We start from the raw sequence: 16,357 nt of genomic DNA, 5'->3' as shown, positions 1-16,357 counted from the left end.
GTACAAGCCCCCCCAAGCCCGCAGGGGAGAGCCCCCACTGCCCACGTGCACTCGGGTTCCTGCAGCAGAACCAGCCCCTGGCGAGAGCACGAGCTGCCCAGGGTGACTTCAGTGCCTAAGTCTTGCTCTCAGCAACTTTTTGGCAGCTCTTGGCTCCTGCAGGAGCAACTCCTTCTCTCTCCAAAGCCCACAGAGCAAATGGCAGGTGACAATCCTGAAAGGTCTGAAAACTGCCTTCAAACCGATCCAAATGCATGTGATGTATTTGCAGATCAACAGTACCTAAAATAGCCACCTAGAGCTGTGCCAGTCTATAAAAAATATAGGAAATGACAGGTTGTCTACTAAAAGATTTCTTCTACCCACAGACATGGCAGACAAGGAGTATCGTTGCTTCTGCTACCCAGATAATCAATTAAGATAGTAAGATTTGGCTGCAGTTACGGTCCTGTATCAGAACTGGGAACAAAACCTGGACTCGTTATGCCTCCGCTTGGTGCCTTGATCAGATGGCAACACACGTGGTGGTACATGTGCCTCCAGGAATCTTCATGACCTGCATGAGCTACAAAGTGGCTGAAAGCGAGCTCCAGAGGAAGGCAAGAACAATCATTGCTGAGTCCAACAACCACTCAGGGTGAGCATGAGATGGTGCAAAGGTGGAGAGGAACATGCCATGAGTGGGGTGCAGCAATGCTTGGAGCATTCCTCTTTGTGCCAGCGAGACGATCTAAGAAGAAGATGGGATTACCCACCTCTAAGAAGAAGACCTCACGCAGGCTGTGCTGTGCCCATTAGTGCTGCAGATAACCACATTGTCTGCAGTCGGGGCAGAAATGTCCAAAACACCACCCAACCACCCACCAGACGCACGCCATAAGCTGTGACATGCCTTGTGTGATCCCTGGGCTTTGTAAGAAACTCAACTTCGTCAATATAAAGCACCAAGGCCAAAAAATAAGAAAGAGGTCACAGGAGGCCAAGGCTCATAATACCTTACTCTCCAGCAATAGTGGGAGATTTCTTGCTGCAATACAGCCAGGTAATTTAAGGAAGCCATCTGTGAACCGCTTCTTCGCAGCGGAATAAGCCAAACTCCTTTTTCCCACCTGTCTTCACAGAATCATAGAGTTGCCTGGGTTGGAAGGGACTTTTCAAAATAATCTGGGTTTAGGAGATACTCGTTTCTGGCCTACAAATGCAGCAAAAGGTTTAACCCTGAGCACATTTGTAAAGCCTCATCAGTCAGGGGTCAGAGAAACTTCTTAGCACCCGAACAGCATCCATACACTGCAGCCAGCTCCCTGTCTCTAGTTGAGACCGACTTCTGCTGCTTCCCACGAAAGGAGGTAAAAAATGTAGGCTGCTGCCTGCGTGCTGCCTCTCAGCACCTGATTATTCGCAGGAGAGAGATGTCAGTTTGTTGGCACTTGTTTAAACCTGTAAAGTGACACAGAAAATAAAAGATCCCCTTTCTCACAAATGACTGCTCTCCCCTGACAGCAGGAGCACGCTCCCTCAACCCACGTACACAACAATCGCCGCGTTATTTGGGTTCACATTAAACCTTTTCATCTTGATGATGCAGCACGCTGCTGCACTCAGGGCTGCTGTGCAAAGCACTGCATGAGTTATGGCTGTGCTGAATCCCAGCACACGTACGGCGCCGGGATGCTACAAACCTGTGTACAGCTGTACTGTGTACAGCTTTGGAGTCCTCAACACAGAAAGGACATGGACCAGCTGGAACAGGTGCAGCGGAGGGCCACGAAGATGATCAGAGGGATGGAGCACCTCTCCTATGAAGACAGGCTGAGGGAGCTGGGATTGTTCAGCCTGGAGAAGAGAAGGCTCTGGGAAGACTTTATAGCGGCCTTTCACTACCTGCAGCGCGCCTATAAAAGCGCTGGGGAGGGACTCTTTGCCAGGAAGGGTAATGATAGGACAAGGGGAAATGGTTTTAAATTGGAAGAAAAAAGATTCAGATTAGATCTCAGGAAGAAATTTTTCTACTATGAGGGTGGTGCGACACTGGAACAGGTTGCCCAGGGAAGTTGTGGATGCCCCATCCCGGGAAGTGTTCAAGGCCAGGCTGGATGGGGCGTCGAGCAACCTGGTCTGGTGGGAGGTGTCCCTGCCCATGGCAGGGGGGTTGGAACTAGATGATCTTTGAGGTTCCTTCCAATCCTAACCATTCTATGATTCTATGATTCTATGATTCTAAACCTCTTCTGCGGGTGCAGAAGTCACCTGTGGAAAACAACCAGAGTGTAAATCGCTGCTTTAGAGAAACCAGAGCACCACAGGGAGGCGGCTGAAAGGAGCCAGGCCAGAGACCACGGGGCTCTGTTGTCTAAGAATAGGATTTTCCTAGGATGCCTAGGAAAATCTATCACGCTTTTATTCCTCAGATATCAGCATCCTCTTCAAAGAAAGCCTCCTGATGTCAAGGCTGGACAGGTAGAGCCCACCACTCTTCCCAGGGGAGGACGAAATACATTTATTCAAGACAAACTCCCCTTTTGGGACAAGGCAGCTCCATGCACACATGCTCTATCAGATCCATCATTTTTGGTAAAAACAAACTAAAAGATACCACCTTGCCCAGCTCTCACTGCTCTGCGTATGGCACAGAGAAAGGTGGATAGGAGGGGATGGATTATCCCTCCCCATGACAAATCTCAGTCAGCCACCTGCCAAGATGCTCACCAAATGCAAGGAGGGCTCTTTGGGGCTTACCCAAGCAGGAACGTTACTCATCCTGCAGTCTTTAAGCTCTCAGACAACAATTTTCTCGGCTCAAAATGAAAACGAAACATCTTCAGCGTTGAATTCTATGGCGGAGAATTAAGATCTCCTTGTTAGGGAAAAATATCTCTGCCCCATGCTCCAGAGGGATGAAGAGCCACCCCTCAGCACGGGCTTATCCCGGCTGCCCACGTGGGTGAGCGGAGCTGTGCCGAGCGGGTGGCTCTGCAGAGGAGCCGAGGAAAGCACAAGCATTAAACACTGTGGAATCCCAACTCTGCATCTTTGCCCAGATGGGATTTATGGGGTGGGGAGGGGGAGAAGGGATGCAGATGGAAGACCATCTTCGGCCATTTCAAGTGTTAAAAATAAGTGAGATATGTGCCTTAGGGCTCGGCAGATTGAACACAGTGATTATACATGCTCAATGATTCCTCACCTGGGCTTATGCCTGAAAAGATCCTGACCCCTTCTTATGCCACATATTGCAATAGGATTGCCCAGCCAAATGTTGAAAATGCATTTAGTGAACATCATTTTGCTATACCAAATTAAAAATCTTTCCTCTCAGGTCTATTCCTTTTGGTTTTCTAGCTGCTTAGAAATTTGCAGCAGATAAAAATAAACCCTAGAACAAAACCAGGACATTACAACCAGCATGAGAGCTGCGTGAATCCTCTGAATTACTTTGATAAAGATCAGCCTATTGCTGTGATTCTTTAGCTCCAGACCATGCTGGAAGGTCCCCACCAGCCAGATGAGTGAGGGACAGCCAGGTAAAAGCCAAAGTGAGGACACCTGCGGCCAAGCACAGGTAGGCACCCAGCAGAGCATCCACGACCTCGGGCTATGTCTCCTGGGGCAATTGCTTCATCAACCGGGCACTTGGGACACCCGGTTCAGCAAAGGCTCTGAGGCCACAGAGATGTGCAGAGCAGGTCTGCACGGGCATGATGCTCCACCACCAGCCAACAACAGCACTCGAGCTTAGAACCACCGTATCTGCGACACCGTACCCACAGGCTACGTCCCCAGCTATCGCAAATCAATACAAATGCATACAGTTGTTTATTTTTTAATGGCTAGAGGGACTTTTGGGTGATCTAAAATGTCTTTTTATACAAAAAAAGCTGTAGAATTACATCCAGCTACTGTAATACGGAGCCTAATTACATGTGCTCAACAACCATCATGCCACTCACTTCAGCGCTGCTACGCCGGCTTACAAAGGACAAAACACCACTCCGTGAAGAGCAACAGCTTGAACCTGCTTCTTAGCATTGCTCTGCAGACTCAGTATAGCAAAGTCTCATCCCTATAGACACGGGGAAGAGGCAACAGCCGGAAGCTATTTGGTGACCTAGAGAAGAGCGATCGCTGCAGCAGCACATCTGCAGCACGTCATCTGCCAGTGCACTCGGGTACAGACACAAAAGAGGATGCTTTAGACACACACAAGATGCTTGAGACACATTACTAACCAGAAAACAAGAGGTTTTGAAAGCAGTGCAATGCCGGCGTATCCTGGAGGGGAGCAAGCTGATAAATATTTAAATCGCATTTTCTCATCACCATAAGGCAGCGGAATTTCCTTACCTGTTTTGGGATTGATTACAAAGAAGTTCTGGGGATTTCCACTTGTAATCCGGTAAGTCAGTTTTTCATTCGTGCTGGAGTCAGGGTCCTGGGCTTGGATCTGAATGACAGATACATCCTTCGGGGAGTTTTCCATGACGGCTGGGTAATAGATGGGTTCAGAGGTGAGGGGAGCGTTGTCATTCACATCCTCCACTTCAATGTAGACTTCAATGGTTGTGTAGAGTGGGACGACACCATGATCAGTCGCATACACCGTCAACCAGTAGGATCTGGTCGTCTCCCGGTCAAGAACATCTGCTGTGTAGATAACTCCTGCAGAAGAACAAGCAGCACAGGATCTCAGGAACAGGATCAATGAAATGTCACATCTATTTTGATCTGGCCGCACTACAGAATTGTGTTCAGCACATAACAAATGCTCTACCCTTAGAAAAATTAAAGTTAGACATAAAACAAAACCAGAAACTTGAACTCAGGCATTGAACCTTACTCAACATCTCAGTCCTTTGTCCCAGGAAATTCATCTCTTTGTGTGTGTGTGTGTGTGTGTGTAAAAAGATGGCTCTTCATAAGTGTCCTAATGCCATAGCCAATTCTTTGCTGGGACTGCAGCCAGCAGTGTAACAGAAGAAACACCACCATTTTCTGCTGTTGATGCAAACCTGTACAAACCTTGGTAGTGAGGGCTATCACCACTGACAATAAACTGCACAAGTGGTTTCTCTTTTCAAGCTCCTGTCAGCATCCTTGCTAAAGACAATGACCTAGGTGGCAATTTAAAATAAAGCCATTCAAGTTTAGAAAATAGACAGTAAATTTAATAATGAGATCACTCACTGCACAATGCCAAAATCTTGGATAACAAGCAATCCAAAGCTCTCATAATAGCTCTTGGATAAACAGTATACCTTCTTTTACCACAGAGGAAGGAAGGGTTTGGCCACCTTACTACTGATGTAAGTTGGTTGCCTACTTGGTCCTAAGAAACCACAAGAGAAAGTGTGTTTGTATACTACAGAGACACAAAGATACATGACACCTGCCACCTCACCACCTCCATGCCTGCACAGTACCTGCCATGAAGGACTTCTACCCATCTCATTTCCACCTAAAGTGATATAGAAATCCATCCTCATCCTGCAATAAACACCAAAACCACGATGACTTTTGTAAGAATAAATTTAGGGCCCTTTAAACCAGAAACACCTATGAGCACTGGAAGACCTGCCCATATTTGCATAGTCCAAACCTCCACTGACTTGAGCACTGACTGTGAATACACAGAGGATCAGGTACACCAGCACCACACACACAATCACCCCAGCATCAAAATAAGCAAATGCACTTTCCGACATATACACCACGAAAATTTTCATCTCTTAATATAGTATTATTAAATCTCAGATGACAAGTGGATCTCAAGCTTGAGATATACTAAAAAGAATAGTTTGCAGGCCATCAAGTCATGTCATTAGTAGATGGAAACCAATGGAGAAGTTGCAGGGCAAGACGAACATAAGAAACCTCAATTTAGTCTCAGATGCTCTTGACGCTACTTAGAACAACATTATCAGTTAATTACTGACTAAAGGGTTGCTGTAAAATCAGAGCTAATAAGGGATGTGCATGTTTGGCTTTTTTAAGTATCAGACTGCACTGACAGTTTCTATGAGAGTCTGAAGTCTCAGAAAAGCTTTAAAGACACTGGAATATGCAGAGAGGTGTTTTGGGCAGACTTTGGACACTGCTCAGGAAGGCGCAGGCTCCCTCCAGGCACTCTGCAGAGCAAGGGCTGCCAAGGAGGGATCCTCCTTGCCAGTCCTATCGGGAATCCTTCTTAATGTGGTATGTAAAGTTCAGATGTAATTTATCTGCATTATTCCTCAGCCTCAGTCTTACAAGCTATGCATCAAATCTGGCTTTTTAGATTATACCAGCAATTAATCCCTTTATGACACTGGATTCAGATAAGACCTTTGGTTTTAAATTTAAGTTGTAAGTCTATTTCATTTCTTGAAGAGCAGCCATGAAAATGATGGCCCTGGGCTGCTGAGACAATGGCAGAAGGGATGGATTTGATGTCCTGATAGAGCTTCTGATGTCTAACAATACGAACAGCCCTGGTGCAAGCTTCCCCAGACATTTCACAGCAGAACACAATCTATACTGAAGTTTACTGGCAAACTTACTAAATGGCTTTTATAAGGGCGTAGCAGCAAGAGGCCAAGGATGTAACTTGTGTCCTAAGGGACTACCACCCCTGGTGTATGACAGAGAAGCCCACCCAGCAAGAAGGGACACTGCCCATCCCCAAGGAGTCAGACCCTGGTTCCCAACATCCCCCATCCAACTCTGCTCTGGGCAGGAGACAGCACAGAAGACACCACACCATTACAGGGATGTCTGATGTTTTTCCACCTGTCTTATAGGACATATCCTTTTTTAATATTTTCTAAGTATTTTTTTTCAACTTTGGAATTTTTTTATTGTGTTTGATCAACTATATAGAGAGGAAGGGGAAAGGACCGGTTCCAGACATGGCTTAGGTATTTTTCTAGTAACATCAGATCCACGTCCTTCCTGCTCAGGTATATTATTCATCCAACAAAGGTGAGAAACGCAGCACTGGATGACAAAGGCAGAGTGTATTCTAAATATTCTTGTCGACAGCAGCCTGTGCTACGTAATGACTTTCTGTAGAAACATGGGTGAAATATGTAGTGAACTGTGATGAAAATGCCTAGAAGTCCAGAAAAGAAATTACATCGCAGGGATGAGAAGCGCCCATAATAAATGACACCCCGTAGAAATAAATAAATAAAATCCATGTGGGCAAGGATGAGGCAAAAAAGATGAACATCAGTGCTCCTAGAGTTGTTGATTTATTCAGAAGACATGAAGAATTATTTTAGATCTTTGAAAAAAAAATTTAAATACGTAGGGTTTTCCCCCAGTGAGAGCACAAGAGGTTTTAGCAGATTAACCCCTGTTTATGAAGCTGAATTTCACTAATAGTGAGCTGATAATAAATCTATCTTCTGAGTCGTTCCTTCATTTTATGACTCATGGCAACAGTTACTTTCCGTTTCTGTATTTTAGAAGGAAAGGATCATTGAACAAGTGTTAGCAACTGCCAACGGGTCTGCTACGCTAGTTCTTCTTTTGACTTTTGATTTATTAAAAGGTTCTAGATATAAATTAATTCCTTTTGCTCAATATGTCTTGTCATTTCACCTGTCACCACCACACAGCAGTTTGATAAATAGGAAGAAGGTCTTTGTTCGCTGCCAGGTTTTCCACCTAGAAACCCTTCCATTGCCCTGGGAACGCCTTCTACTGAGCTCTCAAGTGTCCTGCACAAAATGCCTCCTTGCTGTCTACCCAAATATGAGTCTAAAGTTAGTACCCACAGGAATAAACATGCTGCCCAAAAATAGTTAACCAATCTCTCTCCATAGCTATGGGTGACCCCTTCTAGACGGGTGTCAAACTTCATCATCATATGAGGTGTTAATACTGAAAACTAGTGATGACACTTAATTATCTGCACTACTTATTTAACATTATGGCACGAAAGCAAAAAGGCTGATAGACCTGGCATCAGGAGCCACAAAATATTCCCTGGGGAAGTCCATAGGTAGGCTCTCACTCACTTTAGCTGAGTGAAATTATGGGAAAGGCCAAGAATATCCCTGGATGTGACCACAACAAATTCAGAAAAGACCTCACTTCAAAGCTTATAGATATGAAAAGATACAAAAGAAAGACAGAACTTTGTTTTCAGGGCCAGAAGAGCAGAGGGGAGGAAAGGCCTTTGGGAGCAGCTCTAAAGCTTTTCGCAGACAGCTTTTGTGGTGCGCTCTTCCCAGCTGCCTGCTAATTAGAAAAGAAACATGAACAAGGTGATGACGCCTGAGCTAAACAAATCAAGAAGGAAGAAGAAGCACCAGCAGAGATCATGAAAATTTCAAAGTGATTAAAAAAGAAAAAGTTCCAGGATTTTGCAGATGCACTTCCGAACGAGACAGAAAAAACAGATGTTCCCATCCACTGGGACGCTGTGCCATGGAAGCACTTACTGCATTTCTCCATGAGGCAGCTGAAATCTAACCAAGCAGCCTGTACAGCCAGCCCTTTATGTTGCCCTCAGCCAGATTTTGCAGTATCCCTGAAGGGCTGAAGCCAGCACTTCCTCTGGCCCGGGGCAGCCTCAGAAATAAAGCCAGCCATCAATCCAAAAAGCGGTGCCACCGATACGATACGCCTGCCACCGCATTCCTCCAAGCACATTCGCCCTGTGCAACTCGCCAAGCACCACGTGCATTACGAACACTGTAAGTGAAAAATAACAACAGAGTGCATTAATCGCTGATTAAAATCCTGGGCACATTTATATGTAAATGAAGTGCAGCCCTTGGGCTCGGCAATGTGCCAGCAATGCAAAGGTTGTGTGCTTGTTTCTCTTAAAGGCTTGTTTTCCCTCCTTCCCTGGGAAAATAATGGGATAATGTTTTCTGTATGGCTCCTGTAAGTGGCACACACGGAGACATTGCCTTATGAAGGGCAAAGGCAAAAAAAAAAGGGGTGAGAAACTAGTGGCTATTAAAGTGGACAAAGAATCTGCAAACTGGATTTTTCTCCTTCCTCTCCCCCTGATTTGCTGCACATCTCTCAGCAGACCACTTCAAATGACGTGGTCCACTCAGAAATATCTGAAACTTATGTATTTACTATAGCCATGAGAAGCTCTTAAAACAAAAAAGGATTAGAGAAAGGCATTATTTCTTTCCTCACCTCTTTTTTGCCCCCTGTTTGTTTACCTTATGCGTTTGACAGTACTTTGTGTATAGGTCATGTGATGAATGGACCTGCCACAGCTCTGCAAGAGAGTGTTTACTGGAGCTGTCAGCCTGGGTGTTTACATAGGTGCCCATCGCCATGGATATCTGCCTCACACATATGTTCCTCCTAAAAGTCAGACCATCCTTCATGAATACTCTCAATAGCGCAAACATTGAAAGGAGTTCAATTCTGTTTAGGTTTTTTTTCAAGGCAAGATTAAAAGACAACTTGGTGGTCCGTAAGAAGCCGGGCAAGGAAATGTCAGAGGAGAGTAACGAGGCTCTTTAATCTAGCTGAGAAAAGCAAATCAAGGTCTGATGGCTGGGAGTCAATGGCAGAAAAAGGAGAGTGCAAATACCGAAGGAAGAGGATATCTGGCAGGAGCAACCGCTTGCCAGGGTCGGGCCAGGATCTCCCATCTTTTGGGATCTTGGTACTGAGGCAAGACAATATAATCTATTCCTCTGGCCAAGTTATAGGCCTAGATGCAAACAATAATGTTGCATGTGATTTTGCTGAGTGAGTCGTTAGTCTGTTATAAAAGTTGCCAGTGTAATTAAGCCTCAGTTTCAGCAAACAACAAACAAAATGCTGGGAGGTTCCTCCACAGACAGAAAGAGGATTGATGTGGAAGTATCTGCTGCACTTCCAAAAACTTCTGTCACACAGAAGTCCTACAGAAAATCCCTTTATTATCTCTTTTTCATAATACTGCAGTGGTTTTGCAGGGGGACAACCTGCTTAGCACCATCAGCTCAGTCTTTCAATTGACAAGAGCCTCAATGACAAGCTGATACTTGTTCTTCTCATCCCTTTTTCAGGAATATGAGGCAATTGCACAAATCTGCATCTCAGCCTGGGAAATCAGGAAAGCCAAATAAAGTGAACAGCTCACTTATTCCCAGGGCCTGACCCAGGAGTGGCCACAGAGTCGGAGAAGGAGGAGTGGGAAAAAGCAAAGGCAGAAGTTGTCCTCAGCACAAGCTGAAACACGGGATGGAGGTGACACTCCAGCAGCCCACCCCCAGATGTTCCCAGCTGCCAGCGTGCAGCATGCCCCTTCCCACCCAAATCCAGCTCCTTGCTAGTGCAAATGCAAGGTTTAGAGGTTAAAGTAGCTATAAAAAATACATAATCTTTAAGGTGACTGAAGGACTGAGGGTGATGGATGCACTTTCCTGACTCCAGCCCCTGGGGCAAAGGCCACGTCAGCTTCTGCCATGCAAAGTGTGATAAAACCACATTTCTTGAGCCCTAGTCTGCCTCTCCCTCCTCCAGATCCAAAACAAAGGGGATCAGCACAAACCAGCCACAAAGTAGAAGCCTGTTTGTCCCCAAATTAAAACTACAGGAATGAGGAAGTCAGGAATGCCTTCTGACAGCAAAGTACTCGGGGCTCTGTTTCATCCCTCAAAGGAAGAAAAGAAAAAGTCACTGATTCTGAAATGCTACTAATTATTCATGACCCTCATCAAAGACTCCGCGAGTCTCATGGCAGTAAACACACCACCTTGCTTGTCACGAGCCGTCAGCCAAAGGTCCTCACTTGCATTGCCTCGCTGGGAAAAAAATAATAAACACAGCTTTAGAAGAAAATACTTGAATCATAACCTTTTTTTTTTTTTTTTTTCCAAAATTTGTTGGTCTAAAACACACAGGGAGAAGAAAGAGCTTACACACCTCCTCCAGCTACACCAAGATGAAGGATTTACATCTGCCTGCCACCCTTGTTTTGAGCAGTTTCCCATTTACCAAGTCAGAACCAGAAAGTTCTCATACAGATAGTCTCACACATCAGTTTCCCCAGAAACATCCAATACCTTTTTTTTTTTTTTTTTCCAAAATTTGTTGGTCTAAAACACACAGGGAGAAGAAAGAGCTTACACACCTCCTCCAGCTACACCAAGATGAAGGATTTACATCTGCCTGCCCACGCTCCTGACCCCAAGCTCTGGTCAGATTCTGCCCCCACACGTCATTTGTGAGTATAAATGCAAATGTTAGAGCTAATCCGGATTCCTTGCATTAAGAAAATATGTGATTTTTGAAGGACACTTAGCAGAGAGCTATCGTAGGCAGGAAAAGTTTAAAAATACTGCAGACCCATTATTCATCAAACCAATGAACATAAAATCAACCAAAATGGCATGATTTGTAGACAGGAATTTCACACCCAATTAAGGAAGAAAATTTATGATTTCAAGAAAGCTAACATTACACCTAGCCCATATATTTTTTTATTTAGGTCCTTCACATAGAATGGCTCTGTGTGTATAACATCAGCGCATACCTCTTTTAGGAGATACTTATTTCGGTATTTCCATTAAGGGTAAACTGTAAATATAACCCACAGGATTAAACAGTTTTAGCGTAACGAAGATGTGAACCTGAGCACCGATGCCAGACCGATTCAGCACACTGGGGCCACCGAAGCCAGTGGGAAATCAGAATAAACCATACTTTATATTCACCCCTTTTTAAAGCCTTCTGGAGCCGTGAATCACCGGTGCCAGCTCTGAACACGGGCAGCGGTATCGCATCAGCCACAAACTCAACCGGAGCATGAAGGAGACCTATCGCTCATCCCCCCCGCCGCTCCCAGCCGGCAGCTTTGAAAATCAGGCTCCTTACTTTGGTGATTAAACGCTATTTCAGGGCTTTCATTTAAGCCCCCCCACTGTGCAAAGTGTGGCCTCCTGTTTTTATTTTATTGCACAAATTTCGCAGGCTTTAATGCATATTAAAACACAAACCCGGCTCCTATTGAAGCGAATGGAAATATCCCCATTGACTTAAATGGAGATTAGATCATGCCCAGGAAGGAGTCCAAAAGCAATATTAACTTTGTTAGGCTATACATACCTAGAACTTCCTAATATTCTTTTGTCTGGTTCAAATGGAAAACATATATAATAAACCATGCTTGTCAAAAAATGCAAGAAAGCTAACATTCCTGTCTAGGGCTTAACTTTTAATTTTACCTTTTTTTACTGATGTTTTGAATGTACAAATTTACTGTTACCTTAAAATGCAGTTTCTGTAGTGAATATTATGTCTGAGTTCCCAGAGCAGTAAAAGAGAATTAGAAAGCCAATCCTCAGCAATTTTATTTCCACCGACACTGTATTAGCCTGCAAATATACTTTTTACCGTGTTATTACACACGTTATTATGAATACAACCAGCCAGGATGGTGACAAGGACATTCCACATGTTAACTAATGTAGTACATCCACATGTAATAGACAAGCAGGTAGATAACGTACAGGTTCACGACTCTTACTGGACAGGACAAGTCACCATGTGTTTCAGGGGCAATTTCAAGTGTGGGCTCTTTCCAAAGGGGGAGCACGGCCGCTGTTCTGTGCACGGCACTGGGTGTGCAGAGGGGCTGTAAAACTGCTTGTGCCCATGGAAGAAACCACCACCATGCAATGGTTTGGACCAAGCACAGCCAGTTGGTCTGAAATCCAGATCAGGTATGTATGGAAAGTGCCTTTGAGGTCTTGGGCCAGCCAACAGCCCAGTCGAAGTCAGGGATACTCGTGTGCCTTGGATACACAGTGTGATTACAGATCAGGACTGGCAGGGAGTCATTAAATCAGGTACAGCCCCATCAGCACAGCCTGCACAGGCACGACCTTGACACCAGGCTGGGTCTGGTGTCCTGCCTGAGCAGAGACCCTGGCCAGCCCTTCCTCAGGCTGCAAAACACAAACATAACTTCATTTGCTACAGGTAGAGGGGAACTTCAACTAATTAAAAGTGATAATCAAGTTTAGGTCTGACCAGTGGCCCCTCAAATAAAAAGAGTAAGAATTAAAAAACATGTATGTTGACATATGTGTCACTATTCATATATATGAATATATGAATCTATGCATATATAATATATCCATATATATTAATACCAACAAATATGAAGAGTGTGCATATATATATATATTCATATATCTATATCATAGAATCATAGAATCATCTAGGTTGGAAGAGACCCTTGGGATCATCGAGTCCAACCATCTACCCTACTCTACAAAGTCCTCCCCTACACCATGTCCCTCAGTACCGCATCTAAACGGCCCTTAAACACAGCCAGGGATGGTGACTCCACCACCTCCCTGGGCAGCCTGTTCCAATGCCCTATCACTCTTTCAGTGAAAAATTCTTTCCTAATGTTCAATCTGAATGATGTGATTCAAAGAGTAAATGTTTCACATCAAATTAGCTGTGCCACCCACTGTAGGGACTGGGTTTTCTCATAGTTCACTTGGTGTCCCAAAGCAGACACCGAGGCTGCTACCACAAGGGCAGACTTCCCAGTAAAGCAGCATCTTAATGGCAGCGAAATAGAGGCACATCTCAAATTAGGTGCTTGACCTTTCAGATTACTTATATTTTTTGTTTTGAGGTGAGATTCTTCCTTCTTTACCTTTAAATGACTCAAATTAAATGCTGCTGGTTTCCTTTGCTTGCTTTATTTGGGGAGGGGGAAGGCTTACAACTTCACATCAAAATGAGCTATCACTTAATTACGACATCTTCAAGGTCACTTACACATCAATTTCAGAGCAATTCTCCAAATACATCATCAAGACACTGAACCAAAGGCTTATTCAAATAAATTCTCTATCTTCTTCTATTTATGAATGAAATGAAATAAGATGTGCCAACATTTTCACCTGACTAGGCTTTATTAAGGTTTCTGTATCTTCCATCACATCCCTCTACTTATTTAAAGAAATATCCATATTCATCTTCCTCTAATATATTTTGCTTGGGTGGAAAAAAAAATAATCTTACATGGCTAAACAAAAAATACACAATGGACAACTCTGGAAGAATCAAATTGCCTTCAAAAGCACAAATACTATAAAGAAACCCTCTCATTTTTGAATAATCTCTGTCAAAGCTTAACACGCTCCATCACTGCCAAACAATGCAATAAAATCCTGCAGTAAAACCAGGCTGAGAGGAGCCGTGAAGCCCCAGCAATGACTAAACCGCTGCCACGTACCATTTCCTACTCACTACAAGTACCTCAGAACGATGGGACAAACCGTGACACTGCTCTGACAAATGGGACGTGCTGTGAACCTGCATGTCTTGAGCCGCATCGTTCAACTTTTATGAGCGTGGGCTGCTGCTGGCATCCCTTTTACCCAGGTAGATCCCTCCTCTTTGGTCTCAGGGGCACTCCAAAATACAATGCCTATTTATGGGATCAACTTTTTCCTATTCGCTGTACAGGCACAGGCTCAACTTTTCAGCCAAAGTGGCAAAAAAAGCAAATTAATAGTGCAATTTTGCACTGTGCCAGGTGCCATGCAGAATTCAGATACCTCATGCTTTTATATACGTTGGCAGGAAAATATGGTATGGGAACACGTGCTTAATGTAACTCAGAAGAACAGCAGTTCATGTTATCTTTTGATGATATCACTTTGTTGGGTTTTTTTCCTTTTTTAAAAGCACTTGTGGCTACTGGGTTTCCAGCTATACATGAATTACAGACTGTGAATTCTCCTCCATATTATGTATGCATTTATCCCTCTGTATCTGTTTTTCCCCACAGAAAACAACAAATTCTGCCTTGTTTTCTGAGCACCACTGGGATTACAGAACTCTTGCATCGCTTGTGCCCACCTCTTCAGTCTTCTCAACCAAACCAAAGGGGGGAATGGTACCAGCAGAAATGGTAGCACCAAGGATGAAAGCTGTCAAACCTCGATAATATCCCATTTGTACAGAGGCATTTTTTTTCTCAAAGGGTCTGGCTAATGCCCAGAGTAACCCAGATTTTCTGTACGTTCTCTTTAGTAGATTAATAAAGAGATCAAAGTCGACCCGTATGTCCTCTGCTGGGAGGACTGGGAAACTATTTTAAAAAGAAGGGTTTGCTCCCGGTTATTTTAGAAACGAGATCAGAAGCAGAGCAAAGCTGAGGCAGAAGAAGAGATGGAGAAAAAAAGGCAAGCATTCTCAAAAGGAACCTGATAAAAGTCCTAGCAAGGGACTTCTGTGCAAGGTCCTCTTGCTTTACACGGAGCTCTGTATCTTTTGTACTGCCTACGGTATGTAGGGATGGATATGAAGGGTTTTGGGAATCCTTCTACAAAATCTGTGCCAATCTGCTTCAGCTGTTGAACTGCCCTGAAGAACAAGCCTATCGAGGAAGACAATGCAGACCCTACCCAGGCTCAAGAACAACATAAACAGGCACTGGCTCTTCTGATGGATCTCAGCACTGAGGATTGCCAGCCTGGGATGGTTGGCCAGAGCAGACAAGGGACTACTGTGAATTTTCCAGTTGGTAAATGTCTTTCACCTTCTATTTATATATATATTACTGGAAATAGGGTATTATAATACATGATCCTGGAAACAGAGTCAACTTTTTTTTCTGCCTTTGTTGCTGTTTCTTTCAGTCCACAGCAAATGGGCAACCCTACGAAAAGGGTAACATTAACCCTGAAATCTGCCTTTATCTTCCTCTCTACTCAAAGATAAACCCAGAGGAGTCGTCAAAAAAGGAGAGAAAAAGTACCTCTGACAGGGTTTAATAGCCACGCTGCGCTTGAACATGAACACTGCAGGGAAGCTGGGAGCGTGACACACATTTGACCCCCCTGCGTGGCACAGCCGTGTTTCCTCTCCTTGGAGGTACTGAGCATGACTCTGGAGTCTGCTTTACCAGGCACGTAAAAAAATTGGAGAAGATTAAAGAAAAGAGCTCCAGAAACAGTATGAGGAGCAGAGACAGTGATTTACAGTAAAATAGTTTAAGATTTCAATCTGCTAAGCTTATTAAAAAGAAGATGGAGAGGCAACTTGATTAGAAAATCCATGTAAAGTTCATGGGGAAATATTACTGGGAAGTAAAGGGCTCTTTAATCTAACAAAATAAGGTGGAGCAACATCTAATGACTGGAAACTGAAGCCAGGAAAAATAAAATTAGCAATCAGCTTGATATCCTTCTTTATTATTTATTTTTCTTAAGCGGGTGATTAATTCCCAGAATAATTTCTTCCTATCTCTAGACATCTGCAAATGAGGGCTACAAGCTGTTGGGGGAGAAACATTTTGTGGCAAATGTATGCTACACTTCAGTCAGAGGAAGATCACTCAGTAAAGAGGTACAAAAGTGACATCTAATAGACAGCAATATAA

At 44.1% G+C, this 16,357-nt stretch overlaps 1 protein-coding gene across 2 annotated transcripts in view; it reads right to left on the bottom strand.

Annotated features, from left to right (window-relative positions):
- The window catches only part of FAT3 (FAT atypical cadherin 3), a 430,327-nt gene that overhangs the window by 224,943 nt on the left and 189,027 nt on the right, over positions 1-16,357 (bottom strand). For both annotated transcript variants that reach the window (XM_014958334.1, XM_014958335.1), the window contains exon 3: positions 4,345-4,659. In XM_014958334.1, the coding sequence (XP_014813820.1) occupies positions 4,345-4,659 (315 nt within the window). The remainder of the gene's footprint in view (positions 1-4,344; positions 4,660-16,357) is intronic.

Source organism: Calidris pugnax, unplaced genomic scaffold (genome assembly GCF_001431845.1).
Source record: "Calidris pugnax isolate Ruff unplaced genomic scaffold, ASM143184v1 scaffold252, whole genome shotgun sequence".
NCBI classification, from domain to species: Eukaryota; Metazoa; Chordata; class Aves; order Charadriiformes; family Scolopacidae; genus Calidris; species Calidris pugnax.
This window is presented reverse-complemented; position numbering and strand designations above follow the sequence as displayed.